Below are 21,778 nucleotides of genomic sequence, written 5' to 3'. Positions count from 1 at the left end.
TGAAAGAGGTGAGGAGGTTTCTATGTCCTAAGTCAGTATGTTTTATTTCCTGGCTTTCAGCCTTGGCCACTGCTACAATTACAGAGTAAGTGACTTCAAGGGGCTCCAAGAAGGCCCAATTCAAGGAGGAACTCCAGGGACCTCACTGCAAGTCAGAACAGCTGGAAATAAATTCAGCATGGCAACTGGCCTCCGTGAATGACACTCAACATATCAGATGTGTATCACTCTGAGTACAGTCATAGATGAGAACAGATGAGTGGCTGGTAGATGATAATTAATCTTTCTCTTCCATCTCTGGTGTGAAACATCAGATATTAATCCTAAAAAGACCTGCACATTTCTGGCTGACCTAAACAAACCTCTGTATATATTCCCATTACACAGTTGTTACACCAAATTCCTCAAAATTTGGCAGGTTGCTACAATAAATTTCCACAGGTGAAAATTTTAAGACATAATATACATTCATTTAGAAATATCTGCTAATATTAAGATGGTTCTGAAGGACATGGAAAGCAGTTGAATTAATGTTACACCTCCTGGTTTTGCCTTTGTTTTTAGTTAAGTACACTGCATGAACCATACAGTCTAACAGCTAAAGCCAGTTGGACACAGGCCTGCAGGAACCCAGCCATCACTAATTCATTTGTCTGGTTCCCCAAACACCAGTCTTTCTCAAAAAAAAAAAAAAAAAAAAAAAGGTCAAAGTTAAAATTTAAACAGGCTTCATAGTAATCAGGATAAATAGCTGGGAAAGGGGCAAAAATTCCCTAGAAAATTTCAGAAGTATTATTAGCATCCTGACACAATAATAAATCAGTATTATTATGAACAAATACTGATAACTGTATGTTTCTGGGTCTATAAATACAGAGAGACATGCAAATTGAGAGTTCAGTAACAGTGCCATTCTTCTACAACTAAGCAAAAAGCTAAAGAGGAGTTGGGCCACCTGTAATCCCATCAACCTGGAAAAACTACAGTGAGTTTGGTACCTTAATTCTTATGGTGTGTCCCATCTGGTACACACTGGCAACAAGACAGGTGCTAGTTGTGGTTATGGTGATGACAAGGCATTTCTCTCCAAGAGGATTAGTGAGGACATGTTGGATGCCTTGGTGTTTTACCTGCTTCCTTCTGTGTTTAATTATGGAGAGCAATTTCAGCAAGTACACAAAGCTCCTACCTTGTATATCATATTCACTTAGAATGATTACTTCCAGTCTGAAAGACTTTGCTAAAATATTCAATACTACAGTGGCAGCAAGTAGACATTTTGAGTACCTACAGTTTACTTCACTGTTAGCTTTATTTTTATCATCACCCACAACAAAGAGAATTTCTAATATACTTTTTCCTCATAACTCTAAACCTCTCTGACTGCCTGAATCATCTCTTAGATGAAAAATGTTTCTCTTTCATCCTTACACAGGAGAGAAATATAACCTTTACACTCAATTCCTGCTCCAGTAAGCCAAGCAGGACTTCATCGATTGCATTGACTTTACAACTGCAAGAAATTCATCCACACAGAGATCCCCATTTAGCTTAGCAGGCTACAAAGAGTTAGTGGAGCATGATGGAAAGGCAAATGCTCCAAAGAAAACTACATTACTAAGAAAGCATTGCTCACACACACACTGATCACAATCACTGAACTTCATCTTGAATCCATTTGCTCAAACAGAAGCAGGATTGCTAAAACTGACAAGATCTGCTTAAGTTAAAACAATGTCACCAGTACAGGAATGTACAAGACAACCAGCAAGTAGGTAGAATGCACCACAGTTCTTTCATTAAGTTATGCTTAAATTCCTGATCTTGGCCTGTACCAAAAAGCTGCTATCAAACTTTGCATGGGATATGTTTAGCTCTAAAACAAATGCCACATTTCAAATCACTCAGGGAAAAACAATGCTTAACATTTTCTTATGGAGACCTATAGAAATTATTTTCTAGATAAAAATATGAAAGGCATTCCTTCACTGCATTCCAGAACTCCAGTAACAATTCCATTTGCTCTGTTTAATCACACTATGATTTTTTGAGTGGTGAAAAATTCTGACTTGTAAATTGCTTTTTTCTTTAATAATTAGATTCTAACAGATATCAAAAATATACTATCATCATTATTTCACAGGTATTTTGCAAGGCAGCTCTCAAAATCACTCCTACACCCCAAGGTTCTCTGCCATAAGATGCAGCTTCAAGTTTACATTGAATTACAGCAACAACCTTTGGTCATTTCCCTATGCTCAACTGGACTGCTTGCAGAACATCTCAGATCACCCATATCTGACTCCAAGTGAAACAAAAAGGGAATTTATGCCATTATACCCCAAAAAGGGGTCTTCAAAATATACAGAACACCCAAAATAAAAGATAAAGCTGGTTGTAAATCAAAGGTATTTGCATTTTATCACAAACTTAAAAAGGAATAATATTTTAGAAGACTAACACATTTCTCAAAAAAACTCACTTAGGAAAGCAAACATACAGAAGAACTATCAGCAGTCAGATAAAGGAAAGTAAGATGCTAACGAAAAAGTGACATCATCCCCCACCCAACCTCAGACTCCACAAACTGCAAGCATAAAAGTTTGAGAGCAAAGATTTTCTTACCTAGAGTCATCCAGCTAATAATTTGATTCATTACAGGCAATCCCTGTTTGTTCTTAAGACTGTTATGGGTACTGCTCACAACATATGTTGAAAGTGCAACACTGAACATCTAGAAAGAAGAAATCAGACAATGAAACAAAATTCATGTATGGATCTCTGCCATCCCATACTAAAGATGTAAATATGCTTTAGAGTTGCATAACACCTCATCTGAATCACCGTAAGAAAAGGAAATACATAGTGTCAAAAATTTATAATTTTTTATATTTTACAATTACCAGCTTTTTAAAGCTTCCATCTAAATTACTTTTTATTAGTATTCTTATTATTTACTTGTGCTATTTTAAAGTAGCATACACAAGTGACCTGGATCACTGATTTGACATGATACTCTCTTTGTCAAGAGTAACTACTTAAACACATGCAAACCACAGAAAACACATGCCCCCAGCCCTTCAAGGTGCACTTGTCCTCAAACAGCAGCCACAAAGAACAAGCAGAGCCTTTGGCTTTGCTGCAGAATTGGGTAAGGGCAAAGGGGAAGGCTCCTGTAAGAAGAAGCAGAAGAAATTGGAGGTGGATTTTAAGAGATGGTAAGAAGTTGTTGGGTTTTTTCCCCCAATTAAACTGACTGAACCACCTCAAGCAGAGCCCTCTGCCTTGCAGAAGCAGAGAAGCTGGAGAGGTATTTTTTTCTTTGACTAATTCAAGAGACACCATTCAGTCATCAAGTACATGCAAAAAACCTTATGAAAATTACCCCATGAGTCAGTAATTTTTGAAAGGTGACAATTATCCAAGAAAACGCTTGAGCCAAGTTTTCAATTACTGCTATTTATTCACAACTCTGCAGTTCCACTAAAAGGCAAATCAAGCATGCACAGTACTTTGCAAACATGTGCTTTAAAACTGCATTACAAGATGTAATTGCTGTTGTGGCTTTTTTAGTGCACAGCAGCTACACTGTTCACATCTATTGCTTTTTACCATATGAATAGCTGCTATTTCCCTGCTAGACACAGTGCTACCTAGTGGGATCAGCCCAGAGGATACATTTAGCATCAGCATTCTTTTTTGGCAAGTTTCACAGGTGCTCAGTATCTGCTGCTTCTATTTAATTTCAGGCCATAAGAACATGTACCTCGTATTTCTCTGTGACATCAACAACCGAGGTCAAAATATTATGCATCCAAAAGCTCAGGGAATTGGACCCTTTAGACCTCTGGTGTTTACTTTGGACACTTTTGCTGTATTCAGGTCAGATCTCTCCCCTTTGATGTATCTTATCAAGTTCTTTTTAGTGTCATGAGTTCTGCTAATCCCTCTGATATCCCTTAGGCACTGGTGAAGTCACTTTGCACTGACTTTGTGCCACCCTCCATAATATATCCTGTGCCTTGGAAGACTTGTCCTGGCAACATTAGTAAGCACAATGTACTGCTGCTAGATCTATGCCAGCGTCCAGGGAAGGGCTCAGCACGTGCTTTTGAGAATCTGTGTTCGCCAGTTAAGTAAGTTCAGACAGCTCTTGGCTTCCACCAACATCTCCAGGACTGAGCAGAAGAAACTTCGAGGTGCAGACAGAGGTCTCCAGCTAAGAACCTGTCTCCCTTCATCCTTCACAACCTTCTCTGATGCTCAGAAATAATTCTTGAACATCTTAAGAGCAGGTCTCAGACAACCATACCTGCAGGTCACAGCTAGAAAGAAGAAACCAAGGGTGACACCAGAAGTCCTGACACTGCCAGCAGCTCTGGCTGGGAGCCCTCCTAAGCATCAACCATCCTAACAACCCATAGGGAGAATGGCAGGAGAAACAGCGTCCTCAGCTGGGCACAAGGCTGGTTGAAAACACCCTTCCTGTCCCCTGGTTCCACCACTATGACATGGATTCTTACTGTTTACTTCTCCTATTTTAGAAGATGTGTAGATGTTGCACTTAGGAACATGGTTCAGTGGTGGTCTTGGTGTTAGGTTAATGGCTGGACTTGATCTCGCAGGTCTTTTCCAAGCAAAATTGTTCTATATTCTAATTTAGAGGAGGAAACTAATAAACTGACCACCTTGGACCCACAGGAAGTCCAAGCCTCCTGGGAATAATAACTTGGTGCAGCATTATCAACCAATGAAAACAGCATGATTTCAGTACTGTGGCAAAAACTGGACATCACCTATGAAACTGATGGCAAAGAGAAACTGGTGCTCTCTCCAGCAAAAATTAAGTTACACAGTAAACACTGCAGCAGTCTAGCTGATGGATTATGAATGACTCCTGTTTTTATCATTACTGAAGCCTTAATGATCTCTCAGAGATCATAGAGTTAAAGAATTGTTTAGGTTGGCTCAGGTTTAACTCATCAGCAACCCCAAACATTAAGTAACAGTGTTATCAGAGGAAAGCATAACCTTTGATGACTGCCTCCAAACACCACTTATGGGGCACCTGCAAAACCTGCTTTTAAGAAATCCCTTGTCAGATGCAGAGAAGGAACCTGATTGAGTGTGCTTACCTATTTGAATTTCAGAGGCCTGATCACCGTTTGCCACTGAAAAATAGGTACTTTCCCCTGACTAGGGGATTCATCTCACCTTTAAAACTGTCTGGGAGCTGTAAATCAAAACTCAGGATTTCAAAATGCTCCCAGTGAGCATTTTTGAAGATTACTGCTTCCTGTTCCCACTGAAAAGTCCAACTCAAAGGAAAATATAAAAGTAGAATTAGGGAATTCCATTGCCTAGAAATACTAGTATTCTGACAAGCATTTTCCTTTTGTATTCCTGTACGTTTCAAAGCCACTAAATGTAACCTAACCTCAAAACAAGATATTTATTTAGAAACACATATAATGCCTCTGTAATGTCCTTTTCTTCCTCTACATCTGAATAATACCACTTCCCAATCCTTCCCTTACCCAGAATGTGAATGGTGGATCCCATATTTTCCATTCCCAATTAAGGTGCCAAAACAAAAATCTAATAAGAGACTAGTAATTAGATGTCACTATTGTAAAATATCTTCTGATTAAGAGGCAATTTGAGGAACTTTATGATCTTCTTAAAAAGTTGGGAGGAAAATGAAGATGTTACTTCCCAAATAAGCAGGCAGAACATCTTCATCTAATTAAGTATCACTCTGTGAGTGAATTTCCTGATTCTCTAAGTTTGCTCAAGAATAGTCTGGCATTACATTTTTACTATGGACCTATTTTTTCATCATCATGAGATGCTGCAGCAGTTGTGTGGTGAGTTGGGTTGGCCAACCACCTGCTGAGCTGGTCCCTCACTCCCCCCATCCAGTGTAAGCTTTTTTCAGGCATTCCAGCAAGAAATCAATTGCTGAGTGCATGCTGGAAATGTATGTTCTAAATGCTTAGGAAAGGAACTCACAACTATTTTCCACATGTAGGCTGAAAAAAGTAAGAGACATAACCACCAAATTTTACATGTGTTCATGCTCAGGTAAAGCCATTTTAACCAATTTGCGCTCCATACCTAAATCACAGATAGAATGAGTGCATTGCTTTGCTCAGCAAGAAACTCCAGCACACACTAAATCATAACCAATAAAGCTGGTCCTGAAATAAAACTAGTATCTTGTAATAAGTTGAGGGGAAAAAAAAAAAAAAAAAAAAACAACAAAAGACAGCAGACATGCAAGGTATTATTAGAATTTTAAAGCTCTCTAGAACTTAATTAGCTCCTAGTATGAAAAACACCTACCTATTTCATGAAGCTGTAATTCACCTGAAAGAAGACTTAACCCACAGAAAACCAGCTCAGTATCAGTCTCACATTGTTTTTCTACAGCCAGAAACTGGAACTAGTTCAGCCTCCTGAACCAGCAAGTCTGTCCTTAGTGTGCATGTGCAACTGCTGCAAAGGTCTCTGGAAGCCATGTACACCGACCAAAAGCAGGACAAACTCTCAAACTCTCCACACAGAGCATCAAAATCTATATGCACATCTATTTATCAATCAATATAATTATGCACAGGATGGGCTTTTGGGAACACAGCATGACTATGTTTAAATATGTGCACATGGTCCTCTTGAAACAGCCAAGGAGAAAACTCTTAGGAACAGCCATTTTCTTCTTGAAAATTGTGGCCTTGGTTGAAACATGTTCTTAGAAAGTAAAAATTTGCACATAAAAACCCTCTAACATACAGAATTACTGAAAAGTAACAACTGACCTGATAAAAATATACTTTCAGATCTTCATTATCTCTGTACTTATTTTCACTTTTACAAAGAGATGCCAATGAGAAGAAAGATATCAAGAGGGTCAGCAAACCAGCTGCTATTCTGCAAAAACAAACAAAAGAACAATAAAATACCAGAAAACATCATCAAAAATGTCTTTTGCTGCTGTATGCTGTCTTGTTGCACTTGACATCCCATACCAGATTCAACCCCAGAAGCACTTTGGCTTTCCTAATCTATCCTGAATATTCAGTGTCTCCAGGTTCCTCCTGGATCATCTAATCCTGCTTTCACCCCTGTCTTTCCTTTTTATGACTGAGCTGAGTCAGGAGCTCCCTTCTCCTACCACACAAGTTTTAGTAATGTAATGAAAAGCCCTGACTTGACAGATAGTGCCACTGCTCAAAAACAGAAGCACCTATTTCTCACTGGCATTCTGATTTTTCCCTCTTGTATCTTCTCCTCCAGCACCAACTTATCTTCAACATCCTGAGGTGTCACATATACATATATTTTTACTTGCTTCTTCAAATCTTTCCAGCTTCAAAACTCCCTTGAAAAGTTTCAGATAAACACAGTGTTTCAAAGGTAAAATGTTTCATCAGAAGAATAAATAGAAAGATGTACAGCCTGGGCAAGGTGAATATAAAGAAGTGTCAGAGAGGAAGATCTGATGGTAATTTAATCCATTTTGATTTCTGAGCTGTGCACATATGTTCTAAAGAATAGAAAAACCTCAGTTGGGACCAGCAGAAACACATACAGGTGTACATACAGCTGAGAGGCAGTAATATAATCCAAGCAAATCTGTGCTGAATATTTCTAATGTGCCCAAGGATCAAGACTAAGAAGGGTTTTCAACAGACAGATTTAAAACACAGTAGAAAATATTGAGGCAGAATGCCAATAATCTTGGAAATATCTGGGCTCTTAATTCTACCTGCAATCACATATTACTGCTCAAATCCCATATTTCACTGAGGATCAGGCACCCTGGCTCTGCTGAGGCACGGTACCATCGCAGTCTAGGGTAAATTCACTCTTTCTGCAGTAACTACAATGAGACCACAAGCCTAACCCTTCAGGCCAGCCACCTGGATTGCATCCAGGTATGAGAGAATGCTCCTATGACCAAAGAGTGGCTCACAAGAGGAGAGGGACAGATAACAAAGATGTACTACAAAAAAAAATGCAAATCAACAACTGTAGAAAATCAGACAAGCAATACCAGAAAGGAAGACTCAGGACAGACATGCAGAAGCGGACAAAGAAGACACACAGGAGACACTGAGGAAGAAGAGAGCTATGCCTATCCTGTTTGTTTTATTTCCTTGAATATCTCATTAGGTACAGAGTGCTATTCAAAGACAGATTATTCAAAATTGCATGGATAAATTCTGAAAGACACTGTCCAAAGTATATTGCTTTTGACTGAATTCTTATTCATGTATCATAGTGCTGTTTACCATATTTGCACCCCACTGAAGCTTCCCCTTTAATGATCACCTCTATTTTCCTGTAAATTGTGCATATTTTGTATTATGAGAAATGTTTCCCTTGACAAGAAATTACAGAATAACACAAAGACCAAATGGATATGGCAAAAGAATTAGAAGTCTATTCTCATTCTCATTAGTGAATAACTGAGGTCTATATAATCATGTTATTTAAATTCTGAATTTCAACTCCTGTCTCAGCCAGCTTTCAATAATACAATTCCTCACACATACCAAAAGGCAGCCTAAATTTTGAATCAAAGAGGGAATAAAAAATTTAAAGAACAAGATGAGATTCTTACACCAGAGGAATGTTTGGTTCTCTTCCTACAACAGGCATTAACGGAAATACTGCCAGGAGCACACACAGGAGAGTCCAGATCAATGCTTTTGTCTAAAAGAAGAAGGAGGTCATGTGGACAGACAATTGTCTAATCATAAAGAAATACTTCAGGGAACTACTAACAGCTACTAGCATCTCCCATGAGAAAAGACCCTGCATGACCCAGGAGTAAAATTAGCTAAAAAAAAAAAAAAAGAGCACAGGGTCATTGGTATTACAGCACTTCAATTTAACACTGAAAAGAATTTCATTTACATAGCTGTCAAAATCCCATCAAAGACAATGATAATCAAAGCTAAGTTTACACTTACAAGCACTTTCTCAAAGCGTGGCCTTCACACACATTGCAGGCACCAGAAATCTGTCAATTGACCTTATAGAAGGAAGGCATAAAACTAATATTCTCAGAAGGTTGCAGCAGTTAATTAGTCAGCATTGAGACTCTGAGAATATGGTAACATTATCCAGTCTTTGCATCTATGTGCCATTTGATTTAGCCACCATAATCATCTAAGTAGTTCTCTAAACTCTTTGCTAGGAAGAAAAAAACCCCTATCCCAGGTGTTTTATTTAACTAAAAACATTAAGAGCTGTATCATTTTAAGTTTTCAAGTTCAAGTCAAATTCATATTCCTGAAAGGAAATTTTATGCTACAAAACGTCATCTGTGTATATCCAGCTTGAAGACAAGTTACTCGATTACTCAACTAGAACAAAAAAATTGTAAATTAACAAATACAAGCCTCCATCTTGACAGCTCTTAGAGAGCAAGACTTAGCAATTTGACTCCTTTTCTCTATCCCAGGACCCTAGGTTTCAGGTATCCCCTGAAATAAGAGATGTTGGAATCAATTAATGGAAGAAATGTATCTTAAATTAAATTTCATGCCACTTCATGAAAATTGAGGGTTTTTCTTAAGAAAAACAATACAGAAAGCTGCCTCTGAGGAACAGTATGTCCCAGCTGATTACAAACAATAATGAATTGACAACTGCCTTTCAGTTATCTTCAATATTTTTTCTAATAAATGATCATATTAGTTAAATGGTGACACTTTCACCAATCGTACATGTCAACAACATAGTCACTGCAACAGTTTGATAAAGGGTGTGCATTTCATATGATTGAGTCAAGCATTTTTTAGTGATCAACAACAGAAAACTGATAGCTAACTCATAGCTACCTCAAAACTCTTAAGCACTCTTACGTTGCATAACAGATCTATCCAGATCATACTAAATTCCCTTGCCTTGCTACATGCTGCTCATGACAGATTGGAAAAAGAGCATAACTGAGCAGGAATTCAAAGCAGCATTCCAAAGCATTCCCAACATCCTAAGATGCAATCCAGCTGTTCACCATTTAAAACCTTGAGCAAAGCAATACAATACCTTAGCTTGAATCCATAGCTGTGTGATCACTGGCCAGCCAGCAAAGACAAGAAGGCCAATGGTGAGTGCAGAGCGGTAGAAAAAGCTGAACACCTAATTAAAAAAAATTCAAGAAGGGACTGAAAATCAAACACATTAACTCCTCAAAGAGGTAGAATATTAGCAATGAGATACCTTGTTGATACATAAGGATAAAATACTTACTAGTATTTCAATTCCCAGTATACAAACCAAGAGGAATCCGATAGATTGACCCATATGAAGTGAGAAAACATTTGTGGCAAGGTCTTGAATAACAGGAATTCTGTTCAAAATGATGGAACAAGATAACATTTATTTAAAAAAAAAAAAAAAAACAAAAAAACAGAAATAACATAGAATTTTACCTTTAAGGGCAAGGATGGGGTCAGAACACAAAAAAAGTTAGAGGTATTGCTGGTCCTGCCCAGACCCCATGCGTGATGGCCAGATGATCATTCTGCCCAGTTTTACTCGATAGAAAAATCTACAATAAAACCCTCCAGCTTTTTTCCTCCCATATTTGGCACATCTTTGCCAGTGTTTGGACAAGCTTCAGATTATTCACTACCCCAACTGACTCTGAGTATATGAATATTTTTGGTTTATGTTGTGCTTAATGTCTGTCATAACTGATGAAACATTCAGAAGCTTTATAGAGAGAAAAACCTTCCCTGTTAGCTTTTCCTGTGCTTTATGAGACAGCTCATTATCTAACTGCAGTTGGTCTCATTTTCTCTGAATAATACTGAGTTGGTATCTACAAATTGCCAGTAGATCAGGAAAGTAAATAGAATCAGAAGATAACAAGTATTTTTGGGTCTGAAGTAAAAGGAGACCCAAACAAGACACATATATTTCAATATGGGACCACATTCCTCAACATGACTAGCATGTGCTCTCCAAAAGTAGCTGGTGCTCAGCAGACTTGACACTTTGCAGGATCATTTTGCAAAATAAGTCAGCTGCTACAGGTATTTGCAAAGATTTTAGCACTCTTTTGCAACAGCTATGAGAGTGCTGGATTTTTTTTTCATGGCAATACTTTATTTTATTTTTGCTAATAGAAAAGATATCTTCTAGAATTGGCAACTGTATCAGTCTGTTTGGACATTACTCATTATGTCAACTGAAATATAAACCAGAGTCCTTTGGAATGTCTCAGGAAACACTAAAGGAAGTTTAATAAAATTGTATCTAACTTTTTCTCCCAAATTTATGGGAAAAATTTAATTCTCTACAAAAATGAAGTCCAAACCTAGTCTTATAAAACAGCAGTAGTAAATTGCATTCTCTACTTACTCTCTCACAACTGCATACCATACTGGCACTGGCAAGAGACAGTATACATAGTATGTCCAAGGACATGTTTGAATCAACAGAAAAAAAGCTATTATTATTCCAGCAGAGGCAAAACTGTAGAAGAGAACAGTAGATTTCTGAAAAACAAATGTTTGGACAAACATTCTTGAAACAGGAATAACATGTTTTAAACTACACGCTATTTTCCATTTGTTACACAGTAAAACAAATGCTATTTTAACACAGCCACACAAGCTGCCATGTGTCTCTACACATCTCTAGACAAAGTTGTCAGCCAGATTAAAAAAAAACAACAGTAGGATTTGAAGATCTAATTGTAAATATGTCTCTTCATAAGGTCCTGCAGTAAAATCTACATGCAAAAGGCATACTTGTACAATCTGGAACACAATATATGCAATGTTTAATGGACACTTGAAATCCATCTGAAGTTAGAGATGCTAAGGGTTTTGGGAAAAAGAACTCTGAAGTTTAGATTCTAAAACCAGAATATAACCTATTCAGTTCAAGTTCATAGCCTTACAGTCAAAGCATTTAATGAAATTCCATCAGCATATTTCCTCCTCCTGCTTGCTACATTTGTAAGAGAAGTAATTAAATTAAAATATTAAGCATTAACTCCTACCAGAAAAAAAAAAACCACAACTATTCAGGATCTAGGAACAGCTACGAAAGGAGGATTGTGACCAGTCTTCCACAGGAGAAACTGCCTTACTCAAAGAACCCACAATTTCAAAATACAACAGAGGACTAGTGTTGCACAGCACTAAAAGGTAGCATAGCTACAAATTTATTATATTTAATCTTAACCTACAGCTCCTGCTTTGGGCTTTTCTTAGTAAAAGAAATCTGGTATGGGATTAGAATGTTATGTACTCAAAGAAACATGTTCTCAGACTGAGAGCACTCTTAAGGAGAAACATCAAAGGGAGAAGAAAAATTTTAAAATGGGTTATCTCAGCCAGGCAGGTCAGTCCTAAATCATCAGATAGCATCTCTTTTTTGTGCAAAGAGATGCATTAAACAGTCATTCTGCATCTGCCTTTTATCTGGTCATTGAACTATTCTTCCTTATTCAGGGACATTCAGATATCAGAAGAATTACTGGTAAGGGGAGATTATGTACAAGTTTTAAATAAACAATTTTATCTGTATATATTACAACTGGACATAGCAAAGGCAGCTTTTAGTGTAGGTAACGATGAAGACACTGTTTTCTTCTGCACAAATGCTAATTTTTTGAAAGAGTTAGGTAGACAGATACACAACCACATTAAATATGCTGAGAAGAAGAGACAATCAGCCAGCAGTTCACCTAGATGGATTAACACCTTTTCTGGCTCGCCCTCCCTGTAACTGATGTACAACTGCCTTGATCTAAACTGACAGCAAATGCAAGTTCTAAATGATTTTTAAAATAGAATTTTTGCTAAGATATGCCATTAGACTAAGAAAGGATATGTCATATAGAAAGCTGACCTAGGGCAATTTTATTAGTTTTAAATTTTACATTTGCTGACATATAGACAGAATTAATATGTATATATATGATATGCACACAATATAATTTATCACTGAATAAGTAAACACACGCACAATCAACATTTTATTCCATACAGCGACATAAATATTATAGAGTCCAATATAGTCAGTCATGCATTGAAAATGGAAACCAGATTTGCATTTCTGTAAATGTTTAAAATAGATTAAAAGGTTATGCTTCTTGCTAGGCAAAACAACATTCTATACCAAAAGAAAAAAAACCCTGTTTTTCATACTCAGCATAAGAAACAAAAACTTTTAAAGATATACAGGATATGCAGTTCCATTACTCAGAGGCTCCTTGATTTTAAAAGGTGGTGCTTTGCAGGAGGCTATTTGTCAGTGGTAGATTAGTCTCTCAGCAAATTTCTTTAAGTTGCTCCAATATAAGCTATAAACCAAATAACTTCTGTATATGAAGCATTAGCCTCGCTTTGTGATTCTCTAAGTATTTAGGAACACTAAAAAGGTTTCTACAGAAAAGGGCCTCATGAAAACTGAGGGAAGAGAAATTCTATAGACAAAGAACTAAGAAACCAAATTTTTTTCTGCCAGTGTCACTAGCGTAAAATCTGCCTTCAACTAGTAAAATCAATATACCAAACTAAATCTATGTCAACTAAGAATGCAAATTTTTCCTTAATGTAGTTATTAATATTCCTGATAGTCTATTTATTGTAATTATTTTGTTTGTACCTAACATAACATGCATCCTGAATTATTTCCTCTCAGTTATTTGATGAAAGAAAACCTAAATCATGCAGTACAGCACTTATGAATATTTTCCATTTTAATTTTGTTTGAGCATTTTCATTAAAGGTCAAGACTATCTCATTTCAGCCAGTAGTAAAAACCTCAAGATAGCATGATAGGAATTTTCTCAGCGTATTATATTGAAGGCAATAAAGATGCTAAGTGAGCGCTCATTCTCACCTACATTACAAAATGAAACAATTCCTTCTATTCTGAACAAATTCTTGAAGTTTGGGAGAATTTTCCCTCCCCTGCAGGCTTTAATCCTTCTCTAGTGAAATGCTAGCTTTTTCCCTATTCACCTTTTTGAGGTCTCTTTCCCTGATGAATGACTGAAAATAAATTAAGTTCATAGGATTTTATACTTTGTGAAAAATCAAACCATAATAGTCTTGTCAAAAAGAGCTTCCTTCATCTTTCATGTCTTCTGCTGCACACTTGCAAATCACAAAGATCAAGAGAGCACACCGATCTGTGAAACAACAGCTCACCTTCTATCAAAGCAGGCTATACATTTTAAAAATGCCATGATTGGACTGCACAGTTTCTGAGAACAGATGTAAAATTGCCAAAGAGGGCAGGAATAAAATAATTTACATGCTGGGGTTTTTTTGGCCTTACAGTGAAGAACATCAATGAAACTGGAAGGCTGTATTCTGTATTCTTCTAAACAATTATTATTATAACAGAGTGCTGTTGATGCTGAAAATTAAACCTGTTTAATTAAACCTGGGAAAATCAAACCTGGTTTAAAGACAGACCCTTTAACATTTTTAAATCACTATGTTTGCTTACACTTGCATTAGCATCTCAAATGGACAGCTGCAGGAAGAAAAACTGAAGAAGCACAGTACTGCATACTCAGACTTACACAGTTTAGGAATACTGATCCTAATCAATGGATTTAGCAGCAACACAACAGATGATTACAGCAGCTGGAAAACTCAACACCTTACAAAAGAAGTGTATGGTGTGCAATTTATCCTGCACAGAGTCACTTAGCACACATATAATACTGAAAACTGATAGAAAAAAATAATTGAATGCTTCCAACCTACCTTTTCATTAGTTGGGACAGTCTTGGTCAAATTGGTGTGGGCCTTGATAATGACCAGAACCACGTAAGTCGTCCAGCCCACAAAACCCACAGCAATACTTAGACCCAGGAATAATCTATCATACTTATGGTAGTAAGACAAGCCTTCCAAAGCAAGGTTAATCAGGGTTTTGCACAGGGCTACCTGGAGGCAGACAAAACATTTAAGCAACATATTAGAAGAGTGTGAGCTTCCCATTCCACAAATTAACCTGACAGCAACTGGAGTTCAAGCAGCTCCACCTCTCTTGGCACATGTGTCCTCTCCATGCTCAGGTATAGTGTTTTGGCCTGCACCAACTGCTGGAGTACACACTGCTTGGGACTCCTGCTGGATATCAATCCAACCATCACCTGGCTCCTTCACCATCCTCCCTGGCCATGACAGTCATTAGATGGTGAAAGCTACACAGACAGCACACCTTGAACACCACCTATTAACAAGCATACCACTTCGTTTTCCCACAAGCATTTGACTGTGTATATTCCACTGTAAGTTACCCCCTTAAAAAACAGTCACGTGCTTCTGAAGGCACATTTACATAGGAGAAGGATTATGAATGCAGCTGGAACATGGTCACTCTCCACAGCCTGAAGCATTCCCTGCCTGGGGTTTGATGTCCTCCACTTCAGTAAAGCCTGATGCTGCAAGAACCATTGGTGAATTCAGAGACTAAACTGGAGTCCCAGATTCATTCACAGAGCACCTGCTTGTAGCTCTCAGGACAAATCATTTGGAAACAAAAAGGGTTGTACCCAGTTGTAGCAGGTTCAGTTCGTAAACCGGGCAGAAACACCAAGTGCAGTGGTTTGGTCCAAAATACTCATTACTTACTTATTTACCTTCTGTGAGATAAGAATTAGGAGAAAGCAAAGCAGGCACAAAACTTAAAAGAATATAAAGAAGTTTATTAACAGACCTAAAAGAAAGAAAAAAATATCATACCACACCTTCAGAACACTTCTCCTCCCCTCACCTTTCTCCCTTCTCCCACTGACAACGTAAAAAGACAACCCTTGAGATGTTCAGTCAGTTTACCACTTCCATAATAACCCTGTTCAGTTCACTTAGGGAGAGGAATCTCTCTTGCTCATGCTTTGGAGACATCTCCACAAGAAGTTCTCTCATGGCTCAGTATCACAACGAGACAGACACCCAGGTTGGTTCTCTGCCCGCATGTGGGAGTCCCTTCCCACGACTTGCAGCTTTCCCCACAACTGCTTTTAAGGGTCCAATCTTGAGCTACTGGGGTACCATTTTAAGGTTGAGCTATTCAGAAACAAAGGTTCTCTTCACCCATCTCTGGGAGCATCTTCATCTCTAGGAATAGAGACCCTCCCCCTTCCCTGGGAAAAAAGGGTCCTCATCATCTTCATCTCTAGGACTATCGCTGGGAGCATCTCTAGGAACAGAGATCTTCTCCTTCCGATTTGGAGCAAGAGTCCTCATCACTTCCATCTCTCCCTGTTCAAACTTCTCATCAAATTACAGCGGCTTCGGCATTTGCTTATTCCAGCACAGGTACTTTTGCTCACAAGTACAGTTTGAATGCTCCACCCCCCATGCTTTCATGAAATTACAACAGGTACTCTGTTATATCATAGTCCATCACCACCATAGCTTTATAACAGAATTTCAGCTTCTAAGCATCTCCTCTTTCTCCTCCCTCGGGTTTCAGCTCTTCCTTCTTTACTGACTTTGGAGCACTAAAAGGGTTAATCTCACCCGGGCCTTGCAGATGGAATTCTCTTATCGCTGTTGGTCACATGATCTTTGCTGGGCAGTGGAGCAGCTTCAGCTGAATCTTCAGCCACACTGGAGGGGGGGTGTGCAGAGCCGGGCCGTGCCGTCTGCACGTAACAGGGACATGGGGGGCCGCGGGTGGAACAGGGCCGCACGGCTCCAGGGTGGCCGTGTCCCAGCCCCGCTGGGCTGCACAGGCCCAGGCCAGTTACCTGTCCCAAGGCTGGAAACAAGAGACAGCTTTCCCAGGGTTTGTTCATTCTTAAATGTGGACCACAGAGGCGTGCCAAAATTTTTAAGTGGCTTAAAAAATTGTCAATATTCAAATTAGCCAGTTGATAGGTTCTGTCAGGTCATGGAGGAAGCTGTAAGCACCTCTTGGCAAGAAAATCACTTCCGTAGCTATGCTAACCCATGTCACCAGTCTAACCACCGGTCCCCTCACTCAATGCCTCCACTAGGGAGACACCATGATAAAGACCATGGGTTTTCCCACCGTGAGTGTCATTTGGGTGTGCTGACCCCTGTGATTTACCCAAAGATGGGAAGCTCATCTGTGTGATTTGGAAGAGTACAAGAAGCAGCTGAACATACACAATGAAGGTTTTTTATATGTGCAGGTACCCGGTTGGGATTCAAAAATGACACGGAAAAAGGCACGGCAACTACTGAAGAGATCACAAGTCTGCCAGTGGGCAAACTCACCCCAAATGACATCTATTCTATACAATTATGAGTGCATATTTGCAATACAAAGAGCTGCAGGGTTCAGGCAAAGAATCATCCACACCCCAATTTCTGGGAATGGAACAATCTTTCTGCATTGCAATACAGGATGCTGAGGACAACCAGGGCACTGGCACAAGTCTGATGTGGGAGTGATCAAAGACTGAACTTAAACCCCTGGAGCACTCCAACAAACAAGGAGTAAGATTTACATATAACCAACAAGACAAAATTGCAGGTTCTACTCCTGAAATGTATAAAATGTCTCCTAAAAGTAAACGTGACAGCCAAGTAGAAGTATTAGGAAACAAAAAAGAAAACTTTCTCCCACAGCAAAATAGATCCATTTATTTAAGCTGAACTATTTCCACTTTACAACAAAGCAAGTAAAAAGGCATAAGAATAAAATAGATTTAGCTGTCCTGTGCATAAAATAGTAATTTATTACCCTAAGAATCATATTAGGAAAAAAGAACTGAACCCTAACACATAATGGAATTCTTCCATGCATCTGGCAGGTTAAATATAATCTTACATATTCAATATTTTCATGTACTTTTTAATACAGAAGTCAATGACCAAACAAAACCTATTAAATTGAAAAAAAACGGTTAAAATGAAAGACTTCTTAGAATTTGTAGAGCTAAATTATACCTTCTGTGAACATCAGAATACAAGTACCAGTGAACCTGCACCCACTGAGTACCCTGTTACACAGTGAGTGTTAGCAAGTGCTTAGGAAGGTAATACTGGAACTGAGAAGCATGATTCTATGTATGGTTCCCAGTCTGACACACTGAAATGTGAAAGTGAAACCATGAACAGTTGGTTCAGGTAAAAGAACAAAAAAAGCAGGATCTGTGATGAAGCAAGATACCACACTTTTTTTATGCAACTAGCAGTCTAAGAAGTGTGAACATGAACTACATTCCTCAGTTTACCTCCCAATTTACCCTTTTCTACTGTGGAAAATAAAAACATACACTGTGTGTCATTATATTACAGAATGGCAACAAACAATTTAAGAAGTATGAGAAAAAAATACAGTAGGTCAGTATTATTCATTATAACTCGTATCAAAATGCACAATTTTGGAGACTTACAGTGGGGTTTTGAGTCAACGAGAGGTGCATCATAAGGAAGGAAAAAAGTTTTATTTCTCAGTTCATTTTGATTTAAAGAAAACAAAATATTTACATAGAGCAAAAACAGACTTACCGCTTCATCGTACTTCTGCTGCTGAATATACAGTCTTATTTTTTTTAAAAAGTTGATCTGTTCAGAATCAGAAAGAGGTCTGTACAACAAAATAAAGAGATATTAATGATTAATTTTTTCTGCTCATGAAAAGAAGAACTTTGCAATTAGAAGAATTAGTCTGTAATGAAACCAAAATATTCTGAACTTCATTAGAAGCAATTGGGTAATTGAGACTAATCTATTCCTCTGCATTCATCTTCACACGTGTCAACACAGCTGCTTTTTAACTTATCTCAAAATCTTTGCAGTAACAGACATTTCTTTTATGTAGTTGATCCCATCTAATCTGCTGAAAATTATCTCCCTTGTGCATTATTATTGAACATTGGTCTGGACAAGAATCATGGCACATATAAAAATTAAGCAATTTAACTGATTTGAATATGGCTGTAAGCAGTTTATAAGATAGCACTGGATGATTTGCTTAGGTCCCACACTAACAGTAGATGGTGCCTAACAATCTTCTCTTTGGAAAGTATGACCTTGTCTCCTGTTACACAAGCAGCTATTAGCTGAGTCCCCAGAGCAGGGGATAACACAGTTACCTGGCTACACTGAGGTCAGTGATAAAAATCTCTTTGATTTTAATGAATTTTATCATCAACCTAAACAATTGCTACCATTCTTCCCTTACAGAATGTAGTAACAAGGACAAATAAGCCAGTCAACCAAACTCCATCAAATGAAGGGAGAAGGACCTGTTGCTCCTGTACCATTTTCTTCCCAAGTTCAGGGACAGCAGCAGGCCTGAGAATCCCCGGCTGACCCTGCATAAGTTATATGCCACAACACAGTCACTGTTGCTCTAGGCACCACAGGCAAACCACCACGGGTCACAGCTTTCTGCAGCCAGTGAATGCACACAGCAGTTTTCCTTCACACCTTCCACAACACAGCAGAGGCACAGCACCAGCTCTCAGCATCCACAGCACAAGATGGCCCAGTTGCATGCCTCTCTCCACCACACCTGCTCCTTTACATGCCTCATACGCAGACCACCAAACTCATGCTTCAGGCAGTAGCAAATCAGGTCACTCCCACCATTTAAATCAGCAGCAGTTGCCTGGGTGGTCACTCAGCTGAACCACGGGAGCAGGTCTTGATTTTATGCAGCTGCTGCATAGAAATGCTCATTCCTGCAGCTCCCAAACAGCTATGAATCACTTTTGCCTACAACCCAGTTGATAGGCTGATACAGCAGTTGATACATCAGCAATACATACGTATCATCCTTTGAACCATGAAATATATTCCAAGTATTCTGTGCCTGAACAACCTGAATTTTTATTAGTGGTAACATCCTGGTATATTTTGATGCTATTTCATTAAGTTCAGAGCACAGTAGTATTGTGCAGGAATCTTCCAAAACACTGAATAATTGGAACAACAACTAATCTTACTTTTGAGAAGAGTAAGTAACTGTATGAAGAAAATGTTAGTCTTTTTTCAATGTAGAAAAAAATTGAAGGATGATACCTATAAACAAGTAGGAAGAAAGAGGTCCCATGGAAAAGGAAAAAGGGAGAAAAAGATGATCACACGGTCCTGGTAAGAGTTTGATCACCTTAACTTTGAGGGGAAACAAAGGATTTTAGAAACCAGACTTGAAAAATAGCAAAGTGAATGTTGGTTGTTTTCTGCACCTTCATAACATGTCCCTCTGGAAGCCAACCTTACATCTCCACAGGCTGAGGGCTACAACTAGAAACAATTCTTAAAGGAGGCAAACTGGACCCAAGCACTACCTCCATGAAATCAGTGGCCCTCAAATTTTGCTAACTTGTTTGGTAGAGGAAAGGGAGCAATATACCCACCCAAGGTGGGAGTTTCACCATGTGTGGAGATTAATAGGAGGAGGGGAAAAAAAACCAAACATATCTTAGCTTTTAGGTAAAGATTAAAAAAAAATCTGGAATAAATATTCAGAAGCTTTATTTAGGACTTAAACACATTCAAGATGTTCCTATGTTCCCTGTCTCATTTTTATTGTTTTACCCATACTGTTTGCTGTGAATTATATCCTTGTCATATTCAATGCAAAATCTTCCAAGCCAAAATTATATTTTACTTAATATCTTTAGTCATTCAGCTATAACCCACTTATTATCTTTTTATTCTCACTGAATCATTATATGATTAATGAACAATAGTCTTCACCTATTCCTTCTTAGAGGACAGCACCTAGGATCTCTGTACATGGATGGTGTAACAGAATAAAAGGGGTTTTCAAACAGTAAAATTTTGAGTAAGTCAAACACTGAAAGCAATTATTTTGTCAAATGGGGTTACCATTGGCAGGTGCATTGTTAATTTTCAAAAGCTAATATTATAACACACATTTTACCTTCCTTCCATATATATAGTTTCCAAGAGGTTGAATTTACAATTGTCTAACAACTGTTTTTGTAAAATTTATGAATTTCACCAGAAACTAAGGACTATTCATATATAACTATGAAAATGCAAGGAGTGATCATTATCTTAAGATATTTTTTACCTCTGTATTAAACAAAAAAGCAAAGAAGTGATTAAAGAATTTTTGTATTTTATATCAGTCTAAAAAGGTTACCAAATATGCTGATAATCCCTCAATTAAAGAATGGGCTTAGCTCACCATAAGCAGTTCATCATCCATTGAGGACACTGATTCACTTCCTGAAGCTTACAAAGTAGTGAGAGATTTAAAAGAAATCTAGATGTAGCAGAAAGCATAGAGACAAAGATGAGCCATGAACAAATACGGAAAGTTGCCTATGAAAAAAACCCATGGACTTTAGAAATGGTGGTTCTATAAAATCTACAAGACTTACCAAAAAACAAAACCACAAGGAAAATTTAAATCTGAGAAGCTAAAACTTGAACTGTTCTTAGCAGCACTTGATTTTAACTTAAACTATTTTAAAGGTCTCCAGTAGAAGACAGTGTTAGAAAATAATAAACTGATAAGATTTATTTCCCTGTGTTTTACTGTACAGCATCCCAGAGGCACTAGTAAATGTCAATGTATTCTCAAGGTGACTTAATACATACATCCACACAAGTAATGTTAATAGCAATGAAGTGAATTTACTGATCATCATTAGAAATATTCTGAACTCTAGAAGGAAAACGACAGTGTATGTGTATATGCTCTTGCCAGCTATCCATCATCAAAACCCAATTCTAACAAATTCAAGGTGAATAGTGTTGACTAGTAAAATCTGAGGTCTTCTTCCATAACACAAAAATACCTGTTGTATTAAGAGACACACACAAAG

At 38.0% G+C, this 21,778-nt stretch overlaps 1 protein-coding gene across 2 annotated transcripts in view; it reads right to left on the bottom strand.

The window, feature by feature from the left end:
- Positions 1 to 21,778, bottom strand: part of PIGN (phosphatidylinositol glycan anchor biosynthesis class N) — a 101,086-nt gene that overhangs the window by 24,384 nt on the left and 54,924 nt on the right. For both annotated transcript variants that reach the window (XM_069008292.1, XM_069008294.1), the window contains exons 13-20: positions 18,480 to 18,558; positions 14,754 to 14,936; positions 11,380 to 11,516; positions 10,264 to 10,363; positions 10,060 to 10,152; positions 8,627 to 8,718; positions 6,819 to 6,930; positions 2,626 to 2,734 (exon numbers count right to left, since the gene is read on the bottom strand). In XM_069008292.1, coding sequence (XP_068864393.1) covers positions 2,626 to 2,734; positions 6,819 to 6,930; positions 8,627 to 8,718; positions 10,060 to 10,152; positions 10,264 to 10,363; positions 11,380 to 11,516; positions 14,754 to 14,936; positions 18,480 to 18,558 — 905 coding nt within the window. The remainder of the gene's footprint in view (positions 1 to 2,625; positions 2,735 to 6,818; positions 6,931 to 8,626; positions 8,719 to 10,059; positions 10,153 to 10,263; positions 10,364 to 11,379; positions 11,517 to 14,753; positions 14,937 to 18,479; positions 18,559 to 21,778) is intronic.

The sequence above is a fragment of the Aphelocoma coerulescens genome, chromosome 2 (genome assembly GCF_041296385.1).
Source record: "Aphelocoma coerulescens isolate FSJ_1873_10779 chromosome 2, UR_Acoe_1.0, whole genome shotgun sequence".
Classification (NCBI taxonomy): domain Eukaryota; kingdom Metazoa; phylum Chordata; class Aves; order Passeriformes; family Corvidae; genus Aphelocoma; species Aphelocoma coerulescens.
Note: the sequence above shows the minus strand (reverse complement) of the source record. Positions and strands in the feature narration are given on the sequence as shown.